This window comes from Crinia signifera, chromosome 8 (assembly GCF_055691185.1).
Source record: "Crinia signifera chromosome 8, ASM5569118v1, whole genome shotgun sequence".
Taxonomy (NCBI): Eukaryota; Metazoa; Chordata; class Amphibia; order Anura; family Myobatrachidae; genus Crinia; species Crinia signifera.
The window spans coordinates 5,544,007-5,570,035 of record NC_139224.1 but is presented as its reverse complement, the minus strand read 5'-3'; the positions used below and the strand labels follow the sequence as shown (position 1 = coordinate 5,570,035).

The 26,029-nt window shown below is 50.2% G+C and overlaps 2 protein-coding genes across 8 annotated transcripts in view; both read right to left on the bottom strand.

Annotated features, from left to right (window-relative positions):
* Positions 1 to 805, bottom strand: part of PODXL2 (podocalyxin like 2) — a 31,804-nt gene extending 30,999 nt beyond the window's left edge. For 6 of the 7 annotated variants that reach the window (XM_083155645.1, XM_083155647.1, XM_083155644.1 and 3 more), the window contains exon 1: positions 113 to 667. In XM_083155645.1, the coding sequence (XP_083011771.1) occupies positions 113 to 146 (34 nt within the window). In that variant the 5' untranslated portion in view covers positions 147 to 667. The other variant, XM_083155648.1, reaches the window with a different exon arrangement.
* Positions 806 to 10,215: 9,410 nt separating this feature from the next.
* On the bottom strand, positions 10,216 to 25,249 carry MCM2 (minichromosome maintenance complex component 2). Its single transcript, XM_083155641.1, has 16 exons — positions 25,092 to 25,249; positions 23,164 to 23,354; positions 22,767 to 22,936; positions 22,169 to 22,432; positions 21,777 to 21,996; positions 21,409 to 21,616; positions 20,990 to 21,124; positions 20,600 to 20,791; positions 20,392 to 20,485; positions 19,860 to 20,110; positions 19,585 to 19,711; positions 19,383 to 19,495; positions 18,771 to 19,013; positions 12,053 to 12,235; positions 11,403 to 11,558; positions 10,216 to 10,911 (listed from the first exon to the last, which is right to left on the bottom strand). The coding sequence occupies exons 1-16, from the start codon at positions 25,095 to 25,097 to the stop codon at positions 10,801 to 10,803; spliced, it is 2,664 nt and encodes an 887-aa protein (XP_083011767.1). The 5' UTR covers positions 25,098 to 25,249; the 3' UTR covers positions 10,216 to 10,800.
* Positions 25,250 to 26,029: the final 780 nt, after the last annotated feature.

The window sequence follows — 26,029 nt, the reverse complement described above, 5'->3', positions numbered from 1 at the left end:
ATTTTTAAAATAGTATGCATGGCATTACACACATTGCACTGCGACACAATAGGCTGGTGCCATGCAAATAAGATGGGCAGAGGAATCAGACAGACAGATCAGCAGACCTTACCCATACAGAGATGCCAGGCTCGCAGCATGTCCATGTCAGCGCGGGTACACCCTTAGGGCATCTCTCTTTCCCGGGAACAGATGATGGGCACCGAGGTGCCAGCCTGCTTCTTGTGCCCCTTCTTTAAGTCTTCCTGCAGGGTGCAAAAGGGGCGAGAGATCAGCAACGTCTTGGAAGAGCCACAGGTGTGGGCGACAGACTGTAACCCTACAATGGTCACTCTGCAAGCCCTGCAAATGGGCAGCAGCGTATCTGTGAGGCCATGGCACTTTCTCTGCCAGGCAGGTACCCGGGCAGTGCTGGGATGCGGTGCAGATCTGGGGCTTTTAGTTTAGGAATCAGCGTGTCCAGCGTATATGATCTATGAGGATACAGCTTTCCTCTGTGTTGCTGGGAGCAATGTGGTAAGACCAGGTGCCCTGTGCTAGGATGCCATAACCCGACCCGGGGATCTATACCCCTCTACAGTCACCGCTGTCTGGGTTGTAAACCCCCTGGCTGTGCTCTCAGTCTCTGCCACACAGTGTTCTCCCCTCTCTCTGTGCATAAGATGCTCACTCACCTCCTCCCTGCAGGGCTGGTGCAGTGTCTGTCTGCAGATCTCCTGGCTCCTTCATGGTCCTAGCGCCTGCACCCTGCTCACAACTCCTCCTACATCTCCCCACACCGAAGACAGGAGAAAATCTTTCCCAGAGAACTGAAAGGCTGAAGAGACAAGAAAAACTGCTGGTACTTAATATTGCTCACCGAAAAATGAAAATGACCCATGCCTGGCTTATATCTGGCCATGGTGCAAAGAGTACGCCATCTGCGCCACCTGCGCCACCTGCGCCCCAAGAGCTGCCAGGGGAGATCAGAGCGACGACACCGGCTGCGTACAGGCCCTACTAATAATAAGTCTTTATGGCTAAGGACAGGATGCTAGTAGACTAAACTGGGCAAGGAAACATACCCTCAGCCCTGTACTGAAGAGCTTACTATCTATTAATGAGCAAGGCAGACAATAGTATGGTGCTTCGATCCCTAAAGGTCCCCATACACAATGTGACTTCTCCGGTCCGACACACTCAGCCCGATGCACGCCCTCATTCACAATGTGACTTCTCCGGTCCGACACACTTGGCCCGATGCACGCCCTCATACACATGCGTATTTGGGCTGATTTCACCCATTTTCTCAGCACGATCCGCCGAAATCAGGCTAAAGTCGCATAGAAAGGGCTTACGTCGACAAATGACATGTCGACAGGGTCAGAAGGTTGACATTCAAAAGGTTGACCAAGGTGTTTTGGTGTTTATGGCGACATAGGTCGGCATGGGCACCGTCTAAGTGTCGCTGTGCTCTTGCTCGCCATGCTATTATAATCTCTCTCCACGCTGTAGTGCGTGGTAGGGTATACAATACCGCCTGTCGGCACATGTCGACTCAAGATTTTGAAAAAAAACCTCATGTCGGCCTGTTGACTGTCATTCTTTTGACCTTGTTGAGCGTTTGACTGTCGACCCCCCCACCCCTCCCCCAATTCTCCTCAGTACCATGCGGGGGGGTATGCGTACGGTAACACACCCTTGCTTCCGAAAGGAGGTGAAATCCTTTCATGATCGCTCACCATCAAATGCATTTCCAGCTTTCGGTCGGAGAAGTCCATACAAGATAAGTCTGGGCTGAATTCTGAATTGGCCCCATTATTCCCTTTTCACGTCATATTTTTTAATTAGCGGGACGTTTGGCTACAGGCAGCTCGCAGCAGTTCTCATGTGTCTGTAGGAACAGATCGATGTTTCAATTTCACTCATTTTAATGTTGAAAATAATGACTCACAAAGGTAGGTAGACAGCCCCCGCACCGCTATGCAGCCCCCGCACCTGCTCTCATGTACAGCCCCCGCACCTGCTCTCATGTACAGCCCCCGCACCGCTATGCAGCCCCCACCCTCGCTCTCATGTACAGCCCCCGCACCGCTATGCAGCCCCCACCCCCGCTCTCATGTACAGCCCCCGCACCGCTATGCAGCCCCCACCCCCGCTCTCATGTACAGCCCCCGCACCTCTATGCAGCCCCCACCCCCGCTCTCATGTAAAGCCCCCGCACCTGCTCTCATGTACAGCCCCCACACCAGCTCTCATGTACAGCCCCCACCCCCGCTCTCATGTACAGCCCCCGCACCTCTATGCAGACCCCACCCTCGCTCTCATGTACAGCCCCCGCACCAGCTCTCATGTACAGCCCCCGCACCTCTATGCAGCCCCCGCTCTTATGTACAGCCCCCGCACCTCTACGCAGCCCCCACCCCCGCTCTCATGTACAGCCCCCGCACCCGCTCTCATGTACAGCCCCGCACCTCTATGCAGCCCCCACGCCCGCTCTCATGTACAGCCCCCGCACCCAGCCTCTCAGCCCCTTGCGGTCTCTGTTCCCTCTTCCTGATGTTGGGTAGAGCATGCTCTTCCCAGGACGTGATGTGCCGTGGGTGTCGAAGCCGAGACATAGCGGAGTAGCGCATTGTCAGAGGAGGCGAGCAGCAGTGCCGTGGGTGTGGGAGCCGAGACACAGCGGAGCAGTGCATGGTCAGAGGAGGCGAGCAGCAGTGCTGTGGGTGTGGGAGCCGAGACACAGCGGAGCAGTGCATGGCCAGAGGAGGCGAGCAGTGCATGGTCAGAGGAGGCAAGCAGCAGTGCCGTGGGTGTGGGAGATGGCACACAGGGGAGTAGCACAGTCAGAGGAGGCAAGCAGCAGTGGCATGAGCGTGGGAGCTGGCACACAATGGAGTAGTGCACAGTCAGAGGAAGCAAGCAGCAGTGCCGCGGGTGTAGGAGCGGGCACACAGGGAAGTAGAGCACAGCCAGAGGAGGTAAGCAGCAGTGTCGCAGGTGTGGGAGCCAGCACACAGTGGAGTAGCGCAGTCAGAGGAGGCAAGCAGCAGTGCCGCAGGTGTGGAAGCCGGCACACAGGGTAGTAGAGCACAGCCAGAGGAGCCAAGCAGCAGTGCCGCAGGTGTGGGAGCCAGCACACAGTGGAGTAGCGCAGTCAGAGGAGGCATGCAGCAGTGACGCAGGTGTGGGAGCTGGCACACAGGAAAGTAGAGCACAGTCAGAGGAGGCACGCAGCAGTGCCGCAGGTGTGAGAGCCAGCACACAGTGGAGTAGTGCAGTCAGAGGAGGCAAGCAGCAGTGCCGCAGGTGTGGGAGCAGTTACACAGGGGAGTAGCGCACAGTCAGAGGAGGCAAGCAGCAGTGCCGCGGGTGTGGGAGCCAGCACACAGGGAAGAAGCGCACAGCCAGAGAAGGCAAGCAGCAGTGCCACGGGTGTGGAAGCAGTGCCACGGGTGTGGGAGCAGTTACACAGGGGAGTAGCGCTCAGTCAGAGGAGGCAAGCAGCAGTGCCGCGGGTGTGGGAGCAGTTACACAGGGGAGTAGCGCACAGTCAGAGGAGGCAAGCAGCAGTGCCGCGGGTGTGGGAACCAGCACACAGGGAAGAAGCGCACAGCCAGAGGAGGCAAGCAGCAGTGCCGCAGGTGTGGGAGCCAGCAAACAGTGGAGTAGTGCAGTCAGAGGAGGTAAGCAGCAGTGCCGCGGTGTGGGAGCCAGCACACAGTGGAGTAGTGCACAGCCAGAGGAGGCACGCAGCAGTGCCGCAGGTGTGGGAGCCAGCACACAGTGGAGTAGTGCACAGCCAGAGGAGGCACGCAGCAGTGCCGCAGGTGTGTGAGCCAGCACACAGTGGAGTAGTGATTTATGTAATCCTCACACTAGAAGTTAATATCCCATTGCGTGTAACACGTTTCATGAAGGCAGCAATATCCCATGTCGGAGATCTGTCCTGTAAGTTCTGCTCCCAGGCTGAGGTTAGTCTCAGCCGACCTGCATCTGAGACTCAGCGTTTTACATTCGAGCAGAAGACCCTATAATCCAGACAGACTGCAAGCAAGCAATCAACCCACAACAGACGCCAGATTGACCTGATTTAGCAAATCTCTGTTGTAGTTCACCTCTAATTACCCATCTGTTATTTAGTATCTTCACAGAGCTTAACCCACACATCAATCTGCCAGCCATGAATTACACTGTCATTCCATTACACGCCCAATATGGCTTTCTCCAGTCAACTAGAATTAGATCCCTGTGGACGGGGGCAAGGAAGGTGAAAGGCCGAGAATCAGGACACCTACACATATAGCCTGTCCATCTCCAAAATCACCACCTATAGCGGCGTTTCCCAACCTCAGTCCCCAAGACTCCCTAAAGGTCCATACATACCGGCCAACAGGGCTATTTTTGTGCAGGCTCCAGCAGGAACTGAGGCCCTTATTCGAGTTCACTCTTTCAGACAAAATATTTCTTAGATGGACAAAACCATGTGCACTGCAGGTGAGGAAGGTGTTACTTGTGCAGAGATAATTAGATTTGGGTGGGGTTTTACACCTGCCTTACCTGCAGTGCACATGGTTTTGTCCATCTAAGAAATATTTTGTCAGAAAGAGTGAACTAGAATAAGGGCCTCAGTTCCTGATGAAGCCTGCACAAAAATAGCCCTGCCGGCCAATATACAATGCATCCAGAAAGTTTTCACAGCGCTTCACTTTTTCCACATTTTGCTATGTCACAGCGCTATTCCAAAATAATAAATTCATTTTTCCCTTAAAAGTCTACACATAATGATGTGGAAAACGTTTTTGGGAGATTTTCATAAATGTATTGAGGTGGAGGGAGGGTGTAGCAGCAACCCTTGTTGTGTTCCGTTACGAAATGCAAGGATTGCTGCTACACCCACCCTCCACCTCACCTGTTGGAATACAGTCTGAACCAACCCTACAGGATCCTGAAGGATTTGCAGTTTGAGCAATTACAGATACCATCTGATACCGCGGAAAGGCTATCCGTTCCAGAGTAAGGGACACCGGTCCATATTTCCTTTCATCATAAATCCCAGTGGACATCGGTTATATTTCCAGCACGGGCCGACCTCGTGGGCACTGAATGGACACCTGCATTTTGCCGTGAATACATAGGGGCGGTAACTATTCATCCTTACATTGCTTTCCCTCAATTGGGTATTAATAGGAATGGACTATAACAGTATCTTTCCATCATTGTGAGTGTGGGTGGACGTTTGGTTTACTATTGCCCGTTACCATGGTTTTATATATGCTTTATTGTATTACATTTTGCTCATATTTGTTACACTTACATATATACAGCGCTGCTTATTCCTTTAGGACTATCCTGTTCCCTAGCAGCAGTAGATACAGCCCAGAGAAGACCCCCAGTTCCAACCTTCGTTTTAGGTTGGTCCCGTGCTTTTTCCTGTTTTTGAGAACCACTGATCTATGGATATGAGATGACCAGGCTAACAGGTCCTGCTCATTACGTGGTCCTCACACCAGACTGCATGGACTGGGGGGGGTCTTTGAAGCCTCGGCAACTGACCTGACTGCACCGTGACATCCTACATAAGCAACTTTGAGGACATGTGTACACCCACCAAGACCTACCGCATCTTCAACAACAACAAGCCGTGGTTCAACGCCCAGCTCAGACAACTCCGCCGAGCCAAAGAGGAGGCCTACAGCAGCGGTGACAGAGCACAATACAACCGAGCCAGGAACTCCCTAACAAAATAAATCAGGCTAGCAAAAAAGTGGTTCTCTGACAAGCTGACAAATGACCTGTCCACTAATGACCCTGTATCTGTGTGGAAGGAATGCAATCTATAACTAGCTACAAGAAAACACCCAAACCCACCGCCATGTACCAAGAACCTAGCTGATGAGCTGAACAACTTCTAGTGCAGGTTTGAAAAAGTAGTCTACTGTGAACCAAACCATACCCTCTGTGCTGCCCCAAATGTCGACAGCCAACTCCAGTCACTCCGGGGCACCCAAGTAGAGGTGGAGGAGATGTTCAAGAGTGCCAAACCAAGGAAAGCGCCAGGTTCTGATGGGGTGTCACCATCTCCCCTGAGAGTATGCGCGGGTCAACTTGCCCCCATATTCACCAGGATCTTCAACAAATCACTGGAGCTACACAAGGTTCCCTCCTGCCTCAAATGCTCCACTATTTTTCCGGACCCCAAGAAATCAACTATTACAAATCTGAATGACTACCGGCCGATACCTCTGACGTCTGTGATCATGAAAACATTCGAGCGCCTGATACTGAACCACCTGAAAGCTATGACTGGCCACCAGCTAGACCCCCTCTAGTTCCGATCTAATCAATGTGTTGAGGACGCAGTCAACCTGGGCCTGCACTACACGCTGCAGCACCTGGATATGCCTGGTACCTATGCAAGGGTCCAGTTTGTCGACTTCAGCTTGGCTTACAACACAATCATCCCCAACATCCTCCACCCCAAACTACTCCGCCTAGGAGTCCTTGAAGCTACGTGTTCTTGGATTGTGGACTTTCTGAATGATAGAAAACAAGTTGTGAAAGCAGGGGAATTCACCTCCCAAGTGCGGTCCATCAGCACAGGAGCCCCCCAGGGCTGTGTACTCTCACCCCTGCTCTTCTCCCTGTACACCAATGACTGCACCTCAGAGGCGCAATCAGTAAAGATAATCAAATTCGCCGATGACACTACCGTCATTGGCCTTATCAAGGACGGGGAGAAATCGGCCTACAGACAAGAAGTGGACCAATTGGCCCGGTGGTGCAGCAGCAACCATCTAGAGCTCAACCCACTCAAAAAACGTTGAGATGGTAGTGGACTTTAGGAAGAAGGCTGTTGGTGTTCCTTAACTAACAATTGCTGACAGTGTGGGGTCACTAGTGGACTCCTTCAAGTTCCTAGGAACCACAATCTCCCGGGACCCTAAATGTGGGCCCAACACTGATACTATTGTTGGAAAAGCGCAGCAGAGGCTATTCTTCCTTAGGCAACTGAGGAAGTTCAACATCCCTCCTACAGAAGCTTCTGCTCCTCTTCTACTCCGCAATTGTGGAGTCTGTACTGTGCTCCTCATTACTGGTCTGGTACGGCTCCGCCAGCGAGAGAGACAAATGCAGACTCCAAAAGGTAGTCAGAACTGCGGAGAAGATAATCGGGACGGACCTTCCCTCTGTCCAGGACCTGTACTGGTCCAGAGCAAAAAAAAAGCAAGCAACTAAGATAGTCAAGGACCAACTACATCCTGGCCATGGCTTGTTTAACCTGCTGCCATCAGGCAGATGCTACAGGGCTATTCCCACCAGATGCCTAAAAAGTTTTCTTCCCTCAAGCGGTTCACCTGTTGACACGTGAACTCATGAACACCTCACTAGTCGCGCCATAACCCTCTGCACATGATCTAAACACGTTGTCCCCCTCGGAATAACTTTCTGTATGACTGTACATGTTCCCCCACCTGCTTACATTGTTTATGCTGTTTACCTGTTACCCACCTGGCTGCTGCACAGCAAACCGAAAGCAAATTCCTAGTATACGCAATATCACCTGGCCAATAAAGCTGATTCTGAATGGCAGGGTCACGTAGCTGCCAACAGGTGTAATGAGGGTGACCCTACACAAGACAGGTTATGCGGCCATTAGGTTAACCGCTATTAGTCGACAGTCATTAGGCCGAAACAAGCAAAAGATCGACATGGAAAAAAGGTTGACTCAAGTTTATCATTATTTTTAATAGTTTTTCACCCCCCATATATATACTGCAGCTCACCCACATTGCTTGCACCTACACAGAAGTCCCCTCACGTCTGTACCACTCTCCCTTCAGAGTGCCACTCATCCATTGAGTGACCAATGCCTTCTATGCCAGAAGCAGAGCCCATCCTTAATTTCACCTCCACATTGTGCCTGCTGTGCCAGCTAATATACGATAAGGAAGCACCACCAGTTATAGGTCAAAGGTTGTAAGTATTAATTAAAATGGGATTTGTATCTCTGTTAATCAGAGTCCTGTGAGGACAAAACGCTGGAGTGGTTGTACCAACAAACACTCAGTCTCCCATTCACTGCCCTGGAACGGCAGGATTAACATTCTCTGACAAGGATGACTACGGGGAAAGATTAAAAAGGGACAAGACATCTTCCACTGCCATCAGTAACCTCCACCTGGAAGTACCCACACGGGATCCGATACAATTTCCCGGCGGTCGGAATCCCGACACTGGAATCCCGACCGCCGAAATCCCGACAAGGGGGGGGACATGGATCGCCCCCCCTTGCGGGCTCGCTGCGCTCGCCACGCAGCGGGCCCGGTGCCTCGCTACGCTCGGCACGCTATTTTATTCTCCCTCTATGGGTGTCGTGGACACCCACGGAGGGAGAAAGTTTCGGGATTTCGGCGGTCGGGATTCCAGTGTCGGGATTCCGACCGCCAGGAAATCAACTGCATCCCCCCACACGGTATACCTTGTTTATGTGCTTGCTTCAGAAGATTTTGGGAAAAAATCTACTAAAATGGGAGTTCTATTTGAGATGGGATGTTACGATCTTATAGAAGATGCTAATTAAATAAGATTCTATAGTATAACTGAAAAAAAAAATAACTGTCGGTATTCGATTCAAAACAGTATCTTCTCTTGGCTGCCTGATTCAGCCTTAAACGAAAAGCCGACCTGAGTAAACACTGTTTAGGGATTTTGTGTCACCTGCATCAGGCAAATGCTATGGATTTTTTTTGTGTGTGAAGACAGGGAGGTGACCATAAAATTACAATATATCATTAAACCACTTTTCAATAGAAAAATCTATTTACAGGCATCCTTATAGGATTGTCCAATAAAAGAAAACACAGAACAAAGGTCTGGAAAAAACTTCCCTATGTTTTGCCGTTAGGTTCGATACCCCCCAAAGAAAGGTATCCCCCATATTAACATCACATACATACATGTGGGCATATCGAATTGCAGGCAGGAACTAGAAAACCCCCAGCGCTGCTTGGATTTTATTATTTAATATCAGAACATAAAAGTTACCAATAACAAAAAGAAAGTCATGTCAACTTTATCATCATGTGTCGACATTTTGACCCTGACCTCATATTGCATGTTGACCTTGTGACTCTCTACAGAAAGGGTGTCCAAACTTTTTGCGACAAGGCCAGATTTGACGAGGTGCAAATGTGTGGGGACCGACCATTCAGCCCGACATTCTTTAAATCATTAATCACATCAGAATGGTCCCCCACTCTGCCCCCATTCCTTGTATGTCCCCATTCCTTGTATGTCCCCCAGCCTGCCCCCATTCACTGTAATTCCTCCACTCTGCCCCCTTCACATTATCTTCCCCTGCCTGACCATCCTTCTCTGTATGTCCCCCAGCCTGCCCCTCCTTCACTGTATGCCCCTCCTTCACTGTATGTTCCCCACTCTGCACCCATTCACTCTGTCCCGTAGCTTGCCCCTCCTTCTCTGTCCAGGAGTTGGACACACACTCAACCAAAAGCAGCCAAACACACCTCACTGTGGCGGCCGACACCCCCTCACTGCTGCAGACAGCAAGGAGAAGGCGCGCTCGCCGGGACTCCACCTTTAGTGTCCTGTGCATCCTGCATCTGATGCTCCGCTTGCTTCTGGCTGGAGGCTGCGGGCCACTTGAAATGACGGAACGGGCCGCAATTGGCCCCTGGGCCGGACTTTGGCCATGCCTGGTCTACAGACACTGTAGATCTATCAGCCAGAACCACAGCCAGGATACCCACCACCAATTGTTTGAGCCGATGAAAGATGAGCTTTTCTTTTGCCCATCGCTGCAGAGGACGAGTGAAGCTTAGGTCACACACAGAAGGATAAACACTTGCGTCACAAAGATGGCGTCTTGTAGCTATGGTTACTACTACAACTCCCCCCCAGCCCTCCAATTACAGTGGCTTATTACAAAGCCATTGCACTACTAACCTTTCATTCAAACAATCCAAAAGAAGCTGTTGTGAAACTACAAGTACCAGCATGCCCTGCCAGTTTTGAAATGAGGGAAGGCTAAAACTGTGGCAAGGCATGCTGGGAAGTGGTTAGGCCTGGTAGAAAGTAGCGGAGCGATTCTTTCCAATCAGAACTTTAAACCTGCCCCGTTCATACTTGTGCAGCTCACCCAACAGCCTGTCACTCACAAGCAGTGATGTTGGGATTTAGCTTATGCGAATAGAAATAACGGAACACATTTGCCAGGAAACTGCATGTATTTAACTAGAAAATGACAATCGATGTATGAAATATACAGAAAGGCCGTTTAGCGGCAATAGCTTCCTGGGTTACCAGGTTAGACATCTATGGAAGCGCAGGAGACTTTGTGGAGAAGCCGGTAAATGTGGATAGTCTTCTTACAACCACACAGCCTAATAATAAGAGTAACAGCGCCCATACACTGTTTTTGCCTTGCGATGCACGCTCCCGCACACATCTCATAGTATAAAATGTATGTGCAGCCCCTAATTTTTGTACTATACTGTATCACGTTCAAAACGCACGGAGCACATCGCACAGTGTGTGGGCTCCATAACAGTTGCAGTAGAGCACAACACTAGAATGCACCTTCTAGGCCGTAAGACTGTTTTGTAAATGCAGCATTAAAGTTCCAATAGCAGTCATTTTCCAAAGGTGCAGACCAGTCCGTACTGCTCCGGCTCCACATCTCCGGGTTTTACCTGCAGTCTATTAGCTGCAAAACCAGCAAATTCATGAACAGACCCTCATAGTCCAAGGAACAAAGCTGCTAATCACAGCGTCCCATCGCTCTCAGATGCAGGCTCAGAACTGCTGGATAATTAGCTTTTTCTTCACATCATGCACAAATCTGTTCATCTTAAACAGCTCGCTGTCATAGAAGACGGAGAGGTTGTGGATGTTTATCTGACGAGCCTAGGCGGAAAACAGGAGGAGAGGTTCAAATACAGAGAACACACAGATATGAGACGCACAGCAGAGTTATAACAGCAACATGTGCAGATGTCACACAGGATAACACTAATAACCCATCTATAAGGGCAAACTAAGCAAAGCAAGGAGGAAATCGGCGCGCACAGCACAAATACCACCTTCATATGTAACACAGCTGCACAACTGTTTAGGCATGGCCTGCTGCGGTACCGGACAAGGTTCCCCATACAGACACCACCGGTCCTTGTCTAAACACTCTAGTTATCTATAAAAGGTGGTAAAGGAGATATTCCGAGCCAAGACTGCATCATGGGAACCAGTAACACGAATCAGCAAAGCACTGACCCGTTTCTGTGGTCATGAATTTTGCCGGCTCGTGCACGGAGCTCATTAAGCAGCCATGCTGGCAGCATACTAACAGCTTGGACGCAGCAAAAGTGACCAACAAGAGGTAGAATCATCGTAACACTCACCTTGTCTACAAGATCTTTCTCCGACACTACGATTGAGTCCTGCTGCGCTCCGTAGCGGTTTCTCTGGTATGTCACCTGTTCAGCTACGAGCTGCTTAAGTATAAACAGGAGCAGCTCATTGTTGTCTCTTCTGAAGGCCAAGTACCGGGCAAAGGTCTATAACAGAAACCACCAGTCACATTAGCCATCAGCAGGTGCTTGAGTGAGGGATGGAGGAACGGAACCTAGGCCTGTACATCTATATTCTGCAGAAACCCACAAAGGTCTCCACTTTCAGGTAAGATGTACCAAACATTCAAGACAAAGCGGAGTTGCCCAGAGCAACCAAACCACTTTTTTTTTTTTAAGACTGTGCTAGATAAATTAGGAGTTTGCGGATTAGTTGCCCATAGCAACTCCCTTTCCATCTCTCAAAGGGTTGGCACCTCTCCCCCTCACAGTGCACACATTAAGGATTTCCGTTCAAAGCCAAAAAGGTAGATTAACCGTCAGTTAAACCAATTTGAGGTTCATCTTAGCGACATTAATCCAATTGTGACACAGCGAGGGCGCTGCAACATAAGTGCACTGTTGCCAGAGGATAGCTTGGTGCCCACAATTACATACAAAGATACATTGAATCCATTTCTATCCACATGGACAGTCCTCACCTTCCGCATACTCCTCTTGACACTGAACTTCTGCGTCTCGATAAAACTCTCCAGCATCACCCTGATGGCCATGTTCACGTCATCCTCCACCACGTAATCTCTCAGGTGCATGCGAGCGTGTGCCTCCGCCATACGAATCATCGATTCAATATGTCGCACTGTGATGGGAATACTGCCGGTCGCCTGCAGAGACACAAAGTGACAGACCGGTTATGGACATGTGGGGGAGGTGGGGCATGCAGCCCTGTGCAATGGTACCAACAATTATATGGAGTGTGCAGATGCACATTTGGGAAAAGTGCAGCGTCATCATGGTGCAATGCTAAGGAATTGTAACTGCGCTGGCATAACATTAAAATGGTTCTGCATGTACTGTGTGTCGGCATATTCAGTGTCGGAAAAAGTTGTGTATTCCAATAATAAACAATACTCAAGCTAAAAGCTGGGGGCAGACTATTTTTTTCACGGATATGCACGAAAGCGACATTGTTAATTATATTAAAATAATATTTCCTTGTCAGGGTCCATGGGTCCCACAGGGGACATCGGGGTTGTAGGCGGATCCAGGGGGTCCGAGGCACCAATCAGCGAAGCTCTTAAAGGTTTTACCCAGCATGCCCGGGCCCTCTCCCCTACAGCCCCGCCTCCAGGCTACTGCCGCCAGTTTTTAGTTGGTGCCTGCAGGAAGCAGACGCACCTGTAATCAGCAGGAATCACCTCTTTGAGGTGATTCCAGAAGAAGCTTTTCTATTTTTATTTTTATTTTTAAAACAGCTGCTACGGCGGCAGAAGCCGCCTTGCGGCAGAGTCGCTCCCCGCCGTCAGTGATTGACAGCGGAGTGAGCGTCTCCTTCACTCCTCCCGGCGCCGACCTCCTCAGAACAGCTTGAGGCAGACGGCGGAGGCGACGTCAGCGCCTAGCACCGCCGGACGTCGCTCTCCTGACAGCGTGGCCGGACCAGGAGCAGGTAAGGCTTCCTAAGGAAGCACTAATCGCTGTCCTGCCGCGGCGCGCTGGGAGACGCCCGCGGTGGCTGGCGTGGGCACTCGCTTCGGCCAGGGATCCCACTAGACCACCGGGGACAGAGCAGCAGGCTGGGCCTGGGGGGACCCATTTTTAAGTAGCTCTTATGCTCCGGTGGGGGAAGTCCAGCAAGGGGAGGTGGCGTTTGGCCTGCAGCCCCTCCCCCAGCTTTGGCGCCAATCTCCTCGAGGTCTGCCGTCCATTAGCTGTAACTGTTTGTGCCCGCCCCCCCTCTCTTGGACCAGCGCCATTACAGCAGCACGCAGGTCTCCAGAGGTCGGGCACATCTCTCTCCCCTGTGAAACCGGCTACAGGCTAAGTAGTGCTTTTCACAGCCACCCTCATTCCCCCTTTGCTCTATAGAGTACTGTGGTTGATCTAGGGTGTGTTAGCTCATCTATATTGCCTAATATAGTGTGTATGTGACTTTGTGCTAGTACTTTCTTTTCCTCTGTCAGTTTTTTTTTTTCTCAAACTGTCCACTTTATTCTAAGTGAGGTTTTTACCTCAGAGGTCACATACTGTCAGTGGATCACTCTAGGTTCTCTTCCACTGAGTTACCTACTGTGCACTGTATCCCCCCTATTGGGAGTGTGTTCACTATGTCCAAACGGGGGCGCAGCCAGACAGAATCTCCCTTGCTCTTGTCTTGCAAGGGCTGCGCTGCAGGTCTGTCTGACATGGATGTCATCCAGGATGGGCTATGTGTCAATTGCTTTACCCCTCCTGACCATCCCCAGCCCTCAGGGGCACCTCAGCCACCATGGGCAGCCTTTCAACAGCTGTTGGGCACCCTGGTGGATCGTCTCCCTAATGCTATAGCACCCCCTGTAGTACAGCCCCCCCCTCCATGGGTGGATGCTTTGTCGACCACGGTGCAGACCTTGCAGCAGACTACGGCAGCTATGCAGAAGCTACTGCCTCTCGCTGCACAACCCAGTAGATCATTGATAAATCCGTTGCTACCGGTAACCAGGGATGGGTCTGATGACACAGACGATGGCGGGGATGACCCCGATAATGCAGACCCTGATAATGGGGAGGACATCATACCTGATGACGATCAGGATGACCCTATGCCTACGGACCCTTCCGCTGCTCAGGCTGAAACCCCTGACATAGCAGGCCTTATTTATGCCATCCGGGAGGTTCTTCTGTCAGATGCAGACGAACCTGAACCCACTGCTAAGACCAGGGACGTCTTCAAAAAGCAGAAGGTAGTCAAAGCCCAGTTCCCTCATTCTGATCATTTATCAGAAATCAGGAGAGATCAATGGGAGGCCTTAGGAAAGAGAGCAAACATATCTAAAAAGATGTTGGCTAGATACCCGCTACCTCCAGAGGATTGTACCCCTTGGGAAATCCCTCCCACAGTGGACGCGCACGTGTCCAGGCTGGTTAAACCATCCGTGCTCCCGGTAGCCTCAGGGTCAGCCCTGAAGGACCAGACAGACAGGCGTCTGGAAAACGCTCTCAAGGCAGCCTTTTCCTATGCAGGGGCAGTGCAGAGGCCTACAATTGCAGCTACGTGGGCGGCAAAGGCCATTTCTCCTTGGTTGCAAGTGATAGAGGATGAGTTGGCCCCAGTCGCATCTGAGGATGCAAGGCTGTGTATGCAACACATCAAACATGCAGCAACATATATTATGGATGCTATGTCGGACGCCGGCACTCTAGCTGCCAGAGCCTCCGCCAGTTCAGTGCTGGCACGCCGGATTATCTGGCTTCGGTCATGGAAAGCGGACCTAGAATCCAAAAGGACTCTGGAACTCTTACCCTTTAAAGGGGAAAACCTGTTTGGGGAGGAGTTAAATAAAATTGTGGCCTCTTTGGCGTCAGCCAAGACAGCCTGCCTCCCTACGGCTCTACCTCAAAGGCCTAGAACCCAGTCCTTTCGGCCCTTTCGCCCTCAAGGCAAGGCCAGAGGCCAGTCCTATACCAGACCCTCGCCCGCTCATAAAACTGGCAAACCCAAACCCAAGCAGCCTTGGGCCGCCAGACAGGCTCCCCCCAAGACCGACAAGCCTTCAGCATGACGGGGCCAGCCTCCCACAGACGGACCCCCAAGTGGGAGGCAGACTCCTGTACTTCGCTCACCAGTGGCTGTCCACCACAAAGGATGCCTGGGTGAGGGAGGTAGTGTCGCAGGGGTACGCCATATCTTTCTCAAAGCCTCCCCCAAGAAGGTTCTTTTGCACAGGTCTCCCAAGAGACCCATGCAAGGCAGAACACTTAAGGATCATCCTACAGACCTTACTTCGGTCGCGGGTCATTGTTCCAGTGCCAGGGCACCAGAGAGGCCTCGGCTTCTACTCAACCCTGTTTCTGGTGCCAAAACCAAATGGAACATTCCGTCCCATTTTAAACCTCAAAGCTCTGAACAAGGTGGTAAAAGTCACAAAGTTCAGGATGGAGACCTTGAGGACCATTATCCTGGCCCTAGAGGAGGGGGACTTCATGGTCTCTCTAGATATCAGAGACGCATACCTCCACATCCCCATCCTGCCGGCCCACCAGAAGTATTTGCGCTTCGCTATTCTGAAGAGTCACTACCAGTTTCAGGCCCTCCCATTCGGCCTTGCAACAGCGCCAAGGATCTTTACAAAAGTGATGGCTATAATGGCAGAAATCCTGCACAAGCAGGGGATCAGGGTCTTCCCCTACTTGGACGACCTGTTGATTGTAGCCAAGTCACCAGAGGTCCTGACATCCCACTTGCAGATAACAGTCTCCACATTACAGGATCACGGGTGGCTCCTCAACTGGGAGAAATCTTCCACGATCCCATCCCAGAGAATGTTGCATCTGGGAGCTTTACTGGACACCAGAGCCCTGCGTCTGTTTCTTCCAAACGACAAGGCCAGGGACTTAATACAGAGAATCCAGATCTTTACTCAGAAACCAAGAGTCTCGGTTCACTGGGCCATGAAAATATTGGGGAGGATGGTGTCCACATTCGACATGGTCGAGTGGGCCCAGTTCCACTCCCGTCCGCTCCAGGGCCTGGTCCTGGCGAAATGGGATGGCCTACCACAGCACGTCAAGTCGACGTTTCTCACTCTAACACAGGAGGTCAAAGACTCGCTCCTGTGGTGGGAACAGATGGACCACCTAAACCAGGGGAGACTATTCTGGTTCAGAGAATGGATAGTACTAACCTCAGACGCCAGCCTGCGAGGCTGGGGGGCAGTAGTAGGATCCCGGTCCTTGCAAGGCGTCTGGACCGAACCAGAATCTCGACTATCCATCAATGTCTTAGAGATTCGAGCAGCCTACAATGCCCTTCTTCAGTCTCAGGATCTGTTGCAGGGAAAACCTGTTCAGATCAGGTCAGACAACGCCACGGCGGTGGCATACATAAACCGCCAGGGAGGAACACGAAGTGTTGCCGCCCTCCGGGAGGTCTCCAGGATTCTCACCTGGGGGGAAGAACATCTCCTAGCCCTGTCGGCAGTCTTCATCCCAGGAGTCCTGAACTGGGAGGTGGACTTTCTGAGCCGACAGGATATCCACCCGGGGGAGTGGTCTCTACACCCGGAAGTGTTTGTCAGTCTGACGCAAGTCTGGGGCACCCCAGATGTAGACCTCATGGCGTCCAGACACAATTTCAAAGTCCCATGCTTCGGAGCAAGGACCAGGGATCCGCAGGCCTACTTCACGGATGCCCTGTCCGTACCGTGGAAGTTTCATCTCCCATACGCGTTTCCTCCGATAAACATGATCCCCAGGGTGATCAGAAAATTCAGGCAGGAAGGAGGAACCCTTCTTCTCATCGCGCCAGACTGGCCACGCCGACACTGGTACGTGGACCTACAACAATTGTCACACCAGTCCCCCTGGCCATTGCCTCTTCGTCAAGATCTGTTGAGCCAGGGGCCTTGTCTTCATCCAGACCCTCAGCGCCTGTCTTTGACGGCGTGGCTCTTGAAATTGCCTTATTAAAGGGCAAGGGTTTTTCTGACAAGGTGGCTAGGACGATGATCCAGGCTCGCAAGCCAGCATCCTCAAAGATATACTACCGGACTTGGCATTCCTATTTTTCTTGGTGCAATTCTAATAAATATGATCCCAAGATTTTCAAAACAGCCAGGATATTGGCCTTCCTTCAAAATGGATTGGACTTAGGACTAAGATTGGCTTCTCTGAAGGTCCAAATCTCAGCCCTTTCAGTATGGTTTCAGAGAAAGATTGCATTCTTACCTGACATTCGCACATTTCTACAGGGAGTAGTACACATACAGCCTCCCTTTGTCCCTCCCACGAATACTTGGGACTTATCTTTAGTGCTTCAAGCTTTAACCAAACCACCGTTTGAACCACTATCATCCGTGGAGCTTAAATGGCTGACAGTCAAAACTGTCTTCCTCCTGGCCATTGCCTCCGCACGCAGGGTGTCGGATCTTTCCGCACTGTCGTGTAAATCACCCTTCCTGGTGTTCCACAGTGACAGGGCAGTGTTACGGACAAAGTCTTCCTATCTGCCCAAGGTGGTGACAAAATTCCATGTCAACCAGGAAATCGTGGTACCTGCATTCACCTCAGATGACCTTTCATCTGATGAAAAATTGCTTGATGTGGTCAGAGCTTTGACCGTCTATATCGACCGCACTAAATCGGTCAGGAAATCAGATTCCCTCTTTGTGTTATATGGCTTTCACAAGAAGGGCTGGCCAGCGGGTAAACAAACTATTGCCCGCTGGATCCGCATGGCTATACAACAGGCATATCTTCTGTCTAACAGGCCCATTCCGGTTGCTATCAGAGCACACTCTACTAGAGCGGTTGGGCCTTCATGGGCAGCGAGCAGGGGTGCTTCTGCCGAACAGCTGTGCAAGGCTGCAACGTGGTCATCCGTCCAGACATTCATTAAGTTCTACGCCTTTGACACGTTCGCCTCCCAGGATGCCTCCTTCGGTCGTCGGGTTCTGCTGACACCTCAGACAAATTCCCTCCCTTAATTACGGCTTGTGACATCCCCGATGTCCCCTGTGGGACCCATGGACCCTGACAAGGAAAAGGAGAGTTATGGTAGACCTACCTTTGTTAACTCCCTTTCCTTGAAGTCCATGGGAACCACAGGGCGCCCACCCCTTTAAATTTGCCACTGAGGTTCACCTTTATGTGATGTTCTGAAACTGTGACCTGTTCTGACCAGTCCAGAAGTATGTATGAGTTCTGGGCATATGTGTTCTCTGTCCTCTTCTCTTCTCCGCTTCCTGCTCTCGGCTTGTTACCAAAAACTGGCGTCAGTAGCCTGGAGGCGGGGCTGTAGGGGAGAGGGCCCGGGCATGCTGGGTAAAACCTTTAAGAGCTTCGCTGATTGGTGCCTCGGACCCCCTGGATCCGCCTACAACCCCGATGTCCCCTGTGGTTCCCATGGACTTCAAGGAAAGGGAGTTAACAAAGGTAGGTCTACCATAACTCTCCTTATTTTGGTGCGTATTGTTTAGTGTGCATGTACTATATTTGTCAGGGAGGACAGCCAGCTCAAAACAAATAGTCAACATCGTATTAGGGAAGTCTAGTACTGTCCAACTTGAAACATTAGACGAGCAACAACTATTTGCAATTACAATCAATGCTGAACGCAGCGCCACCTAGTGGAGAAGAGTTATAACTGTTAGAGTAGCACTCAGCTGGCATTACAGGTTATCCCGTAGCTATGTACAGTAATAATGACTATTAAACACCCACCATGGACTCTTTCCTGAGATCACTGTATATTTTAGCCACTTTGTCCTGGTCCATCTGGTTCAGCTTGGGGTGCACCTTCTCCTTGGCATAAATGATGTACTTCTTCAGCACCTCCTGAGGCAACGGTTCCACCCCAAACGTATTGGGCAAGACCAGTTGTTCCCCATCTCCATTGACAGCACCCTTGTTGTTAGGATGGTGCTTAATATGGCTGTCAACCACAAACCGCGCCAACAATTCATCCTAACAAAAAAAAGTACAGTCTACTTGTCGCAATGATACACAACCTATAGTTTAACAGGTTCAATGACCGAGAATAAATTTAATAAAACATAACATGTATTCTATTTTCTTCCATGAACTATTGCCATAGGTGGGCACTGATGGAAACAATGTCACCGGAGACGGCGTTTTGTGGACCGATACACTATTGTTCATACCACTGAGCCAACCAATCAGCTCCTATCATTACAGTTTTGGGAGAGGATTGGCTGGAGAACCGTTTATCATACGTTACAAGTTTTACCATTTGCGACTAGTTTTAACACTGGTTGATAAATAGGCCACTAAACTAGAAAGTTAGAACCTTCATCCCCAAACCCATGCCGTTACCTGAACAGGATCCACCGTGTCTCTCACTACACAAATGATGTCGAATCGAGACACAATGGGCTCAGTCAGATCAACGTTCTCTGAGAAAGTTAAAGATGGATCATAACGGCCACCTGAAAAGCAAAACCGGTCTTTAGAACCACACTTCGGGAAATAATTAGAGATCAGTTCTAAAAGATAACTAGGAGAAGGAAAGGCTTACCGATGGGATTGGAGGCCGCGATTATAGTGCAGCGCGCCTGTAAAGATGTGACAATCCCGGCCTTTGAGATGGAAATACTCTGCTGCTCCATAGCTTCGTGGATACTTGTTCTGTCCTGATCATTCATCTACAAGACAGACAAAATGTCGTCAAGACGCGAGGAAGAAGCAACAACTGAATAATTGTCAGATTAATATTTCTCCTTTACAAAGTAACACAAGACTGTTCTACTGTCCATAAGCAAAGATTACCCAGACAACCCTATGAACACTAACCTTGTCGAACTCATCGATCAGGCACACGCCTCTGTCTGCCAGGACAAGAGCTCCGGCTTCCAGCGTCCATTCCTTGGTCACAGGGTGGCGCTGTACATAGGCCGTCAGCCCCACAGCTGAAGCTCCTTGGCCTGTTGTGAACACCGCTCGGCTCGACACTTTCTCAATGTACTTTAGAAACTGAGATTTTGCTGTCCCTGGGTCGCCACACAGCAGGACGTTAATATCCCCACGGATTTTGTGCTTACCACCTGTCATGGACAGGAAGGGGGAAAAAAACAACAAATAAAATAGTTTTCCTTACATCCAAAAGTAACCCCCAAATAAATTTACATAGACCGTTCTTATCTTTTTTAGATAAAAAATCAATCACAACAGAAACGATAAAAAATAAATAGGATGCTGACATTCAGATGGGGTTAATAAAATCATAGAGTCTTATTTATCAGAGAAATTGTCTCTTGCTTAAAATCAAAAAAGGCAACCAAGCTCAGGAACAATTTCATATATCCGGTTTATCTTTCGTACACACCTGGGTTCTTTGGTTCTCCCCCGAACATTGCAAGAGCCAGGCCTCGCTTGATTTCCTCATGACCGTAGATGGACGGTGCAATGCTGGCGAAGATCTTTAAGAAATAATAAAAAATAAGTCAATGGGTTTTGGTTATTGGCAGTTCAACAGGATGGCAGCACGAAAGCACCACAAGAGGACGAGCCTCCTGGACTCCGCACCCACTCACCTTCTCCCCAATACGTTCATCTTTGGAAAGCGCCACAATGGCTTTAACATCCTCGTCCGTCAGTTCTCCCACCGCCACTTTGTCATCTTTGTTAGTGATGTGATTGGCCAGAATAACTGTGGCGAACACTGGGAAACCGTTGGATGTGTTGAGGGAACCGACATAATTGTTGTGGTAGATGCCGGTCAGTTCCTGTCAAACAAAAGGTGGTTACAATACTTCTAAAGCAACAAGACAGATCTGTGTAACGCTGGCGTCCCAGCACAGATGGGAAAGTGCGGCCCATTGTATGTTCTCTCTCTGCAGGAAGACTTTGCTGCACTATAGATTAGTTGCAAGAGGTTCCTCAGTTACGCCTAGATATAAAGATCGGGATTACACCTAACTTACTATTTCATCCCCAGGTTTACAGCTGTCCACCAAGTCTGCAAGCAGGACGGCATCTTTGGAACGAGGAAGCCGGCCTGCTGCCACCTTCCCTGGGCTCTCCTGAATGGTGATGCGCTGGTAGTTCTGGTACACAGTCTGGAAAAGAAAAATAAATAAAAATAGAAATCTCTCATCTATCCATCCATCTGCCAACTTCACAAATTTGCAGTAGAATTCTAAAACAATGCACAAATTATCTAGACATTTTTATATGGCAGCTAGGACACCAAACATACAGCAGCTGACTCATTGGTTCATCCAGTTTTGGGTCAAAATAAGTTGTACTATATATTATCAATCTTTAGGTTCTATCTATTTTAGACGTTTCCATGAAGTCAAAGAAATCATCTACGACCAAAAGCCTACAACATGTAACTCACCTCCTCCATGTTGATTTCAAATGGTCCACGGGACTGACACTCCGGACAGGAACCCGGCTTCACCTCCTGGTTCTGAGACTGGAAGAAGGGCCCCAGGATAAAGTTGCACTTGTTGCAGTTGTACTTGACCATGCTGAGCTGCGGTAAGACCCCCGTGCTGCAGTTCACCACGCCGCTGGTCCGGATCAGCTGATTCAGGTGCAGCTGTCTGATGTGAGCAGAGTGAAAGCCAGGTCATACTGTGACCTCTCTCTTACACACACACACACACACATAGCTAGCTCATACAGGTTACCCCGTCACTAAACAGATAGAAAAGTTCTACCACAACTCTTTCGTTCAGATAGGAAAGTTCCGCTGTTACTAACCTGAGCGATCGTAGCTCCTCTACCAGCGGCAGGTGAGAGATCCGGACATGAATCTCCTGGGCGATGCGGTCATATTTGGGATACATGACCAAGACCACCTCCTTCGCAGCCTCATCAAAAATCTTCAACATTTCCGCAGGGGCTTCCGGGAGGAAATAAGCCAGTACGTGCTCACGGGCGGCCAGATCTTCATAGTTCACCACCAGGCTCTCTTTGTTGTCTGAACCAGAAACAAAAACCATCAGGCCCCCAAAATGAATCTTCCAACCTATATGTATCTTCCTAACCAAGAATCAGGAAAGCCAAGGCCACTATGGGCTACACTTCCTACACATGTAATGCCAGCAAGTGCAATCGCCCAAAGAGCGAGGTGGCACAGGGGATGCCGTTACCTTTGCACATATCGCTGATCTTCTCTTTGAAGACGTTGTGCCCGTGTTCGTCGACGTGTGTTCTTAGGAAGTTTTTGAACCGGTGGAAAATCTCCAAGCGTGTGGCCGCCATGGAGACCCACTCCATCACAGAGTGGCCCTTCATGTCCTCCAAATTCTCAATACTTTCGATCATTTCTTCATCCTCATCCTGAACACCTTCAGCGGCACGTTCCGCTAGCCTGTGTTTCCGTGCAGGGCGATCGTCCTCCTCGTCATCGCTATCTATTAACGAAATAAACAGCATTGTTCGTACATTTAAGCAACACTCGTCTCAACTAAGAATACATGTAGGAATGGGTGACCCTGGGGATGGGCCGCAAAGACTTCAAATTCATTGTTTCCTACAAAGTAACTTATCATGTACTAACTGAATGGGCCAGCATCTTTCTCCAGTCCTCCTTCCCCACCCGCAGGGGTCCAGGTGCCAGAACACAGACATTGTTATACTTAGGCAGAGTGGTGTTTTGCTATTAACCAACCGGTGACTAAATGGGAACAGGGATCTGGTTCTCATAAGACTGTAAGAAGAACCAGCCCAAACACTTATTGAGCGTACCATAAAGAAGCCCTCTGCGCATACGACCCAAATCTCGTCCTGTTTCCCGATCTCTCACTCGCATTGCCTGTTCCGCGGCATCCCTCTGACTAGCCGTCAGGGACTCAGCATCCTCGTCATCCAGGCCCTCTGCCTCGTACACATCCAGCTCTGAGATGGGTCGATAATCCCTGGAGAACCAAAAAAAGCATTACAAAAAAAACACACACACGACTGTACAGGAAGATTCGGCGACAAAGTGAATCTGCACATAGCAACCAGCTTCAAACCAATGTATCAGGTGCAGGCTGTAAAATAAGTTAGAATAGGCACGGTTGCTAAGGGCAATACCTCCAATTTGTCATCTGGATTTTATTTTTTGCAGAAAGATAATGTAGAATTTGCCATAAATTGTCACCTTTCCATGCCATCGCCAATGAGCTCCTCCCCATCATCTTCCTCCTCCTCCATGACCACATCATCCCCTATAAGACCTTCAGATTCATCTTCAAAAGGAGGAAGATCCCGGCCAGGACTGGATGTGAGGCCTTCCCCGCGCCTGGATCCGGTTCTGGGGCTTGTCGCAATGTTGAATGACTCGGAAGAATCCTGCAACACAAGAATATAACAATCAGCCGGCTATAATGGAGCATTATACGTATAATACCGTTACTCTAAAAGCAACGTACTATAACCCTGCCAGACGCCATCTGCTGGGGAAACCACGATAACCCGGCACAGTGCCAGATTATCGGCGGTGTACCTGTAGGACAAAGATCTAAAGCAGTGCCAGATTGGACAATCAACTAGCTGTGTTCCCAACAGACTTCTGCACGTTTGGGAATAAAGTGAACCATGATATCAGATCCTGTAAAGCTGGCTATACATTAGCCTGAAATCTCTGAGGGGAGAAGTAAACAGCGACCCCCCTCCCCCTGGTGGAGGGTGCTCATAAGATACACAATATGCGTTTATTTTTGCATGCAACGTATTGTATCCAATCCCTGGCTGCAATATATCTCCCAATACGAAACATGTCCTGCAGCCAGTACAATCTGCATCGGACCGGAGGGGGTGGTAAGTTGTTCGCAACCAAAAAGATGGTGGCCCTGCGTCTTGATTAGTAATTGGGCTGTGTGGCTAGGGGGCTACCCCTTTTTGTGCGAGTGCTTTGATGCTCGCACAACAGCAATGAACTCACAAAATGTTGCAGATGAGACCGGTGTGCTGTGCGGCCCCCCAATCTATTAGCAATATTTCCTGATTACCGGACCCAAAGTTGGTATATCTGAAGTAGCATGAGGCCCAGAGGGGCTATGTAAACAAAGGGGCAAATCAGTTTTCGCCAGGATGGGTTTTCGGTTTGCGAGCAGCGCACAAGTGAGCAAGTATGGACGTGACAGCGCACTAAAGGCGGCCACACACTAATGCGATTTGGACTCTTTTTCACAAGATTTAAAGCATCGGTTGATAAATAACGTGACAAGTGTCATCTGTCACCACTTTACTTCCGATTTTTATACGCAGTACCGTGCTCATCGGATCCGATCCAGAGATCATCATGGCTGCCGCAAGGATGTAATGGGCTACATGGTATGTCATACTTGCTTACCCTCCCGGAATGGCTGGGCGGCTCCCGAAAATCGGGTCCCCCTCCCAGCCAACTAGGAAGGTGGGTAAGTCTCCCACGTAGCCCCGCACCTGCTTCCCCATGAAATAAATTCAGAATTTTGCAGGTCCACGTGAAGGGGCGGGGCATAAATGACGCAAGTAGCAGCATTATAGCCCCGCTCCCAATCCGCAGACCTGCCAATTGCATCATTTGACTGTTATGGGGCGGGGCTTGATGACATCCACCTCATATCACGCCCCCTGACACGCAGTATTGGGGGGGGGGGGGGGCGGCTGTAAGAATGGGAGCACAGTAAAGATAAGTACATATGGAGATAGGAAGGTCACAGCTTTCCCCAGAGATAGAGTGCAAGTCGCTGCCTTTGTACATATCCCCCCAGTAACACTTATACAGTGGTCTCCCACCTCCAGTACTGTGCAGGACAATGCAATAAGCACTTGTATTCTCCTATGCCAATCTACAGCAACATGTGGGCCTCAAGCTGCTGAAGAACTACAACACCCAGCATGCCCTGACAGTTTTATAGAGTAGCAAATCTGTGACAGAGCATGCTGGGAGGTGTATTTCCGTGGCCAATGCTGAAGGGCCACACATTTATAGCCCCTGCCAGGGACATGGAAGCCTGTAAAGTGCTGTGGTGTCTGCAGAGGTGCAGCATGCTGAGACTTGTAGTGCCACATCAGCTGCAGCCGCTCTGTGACGCGCTCACTCACCGCCATGCTGAGGCTGTCGGTGCAGAGAGGAGCCGGTCTGTCTGTCTCGTTGTCCGGGGCTGGAGGTGATGCTGCCGCTGCTGCAAACGGCTTGGCGCGAAAACTCCACGTGACCAGCCCAAGCCCGCGAAAATGTGCTCGTTTGCATGCGCTCCGCCCACTGTGTCATTAATATGTATCGAGATGGGGGCGTGGCATGGTGATTTCAGGCGGCCCATAGGTTGTGCCGGGAAAGGTGACGTCATCGTGGTCAGTGTACTTTGTGGCGTTGGGGGGCTGTCCTATAGGGGGAGTATCGTTGGCAGCTGGCCACGCCCAAAACAGGCTGGCTGATCTGCGGCGAGGGGGCGGCATTGACTCGCCAATGAGTTAGATACGCCCTTAATGCAAAGTCACTCATGAATATTAATTAGGCTTCAGTCAGTGTGTGGACGCAGCCACGATGCTGATTTTTGGACCAGTTCAGGATGTGAAATGTACAATAAATATAATGGCCGTTATTCCTGCCAGGTAATCAGTAACGAGTGTATACAGTATATAAATAAAGGCAATGGAAAAAAAATATCCATATATCTACAGAAATCTATATTTTACATATATTTACTGTATGCAGCAAGTGCACCCCCTTCTGTCACCCACTGATTTTCACTTTCACCCTCTGCCTCTCCATGTCACCCTGTGCCCCCCTCTGCCTCCCCCGTCTCTCCCAGAGTTCCAGTCACCCTCTGCCTCTCTCAGTCACCCTCTCCATGTCACCCTCTGCCTCCCCCTGCCTCTTTATGTGACCCTCTGCCTCTGTCACCCTCTGCCTCTCTTAGTCACCCTCTGCCTTTCCCTGTCACACACTCCCTGTTCCAGTCACCCTCTTCCTCTCTCTGACACCCTCTGCTTCTTTCAGTCACCACCTGCCTCTCCATGTCACCCTCTGCCTCTCCCAG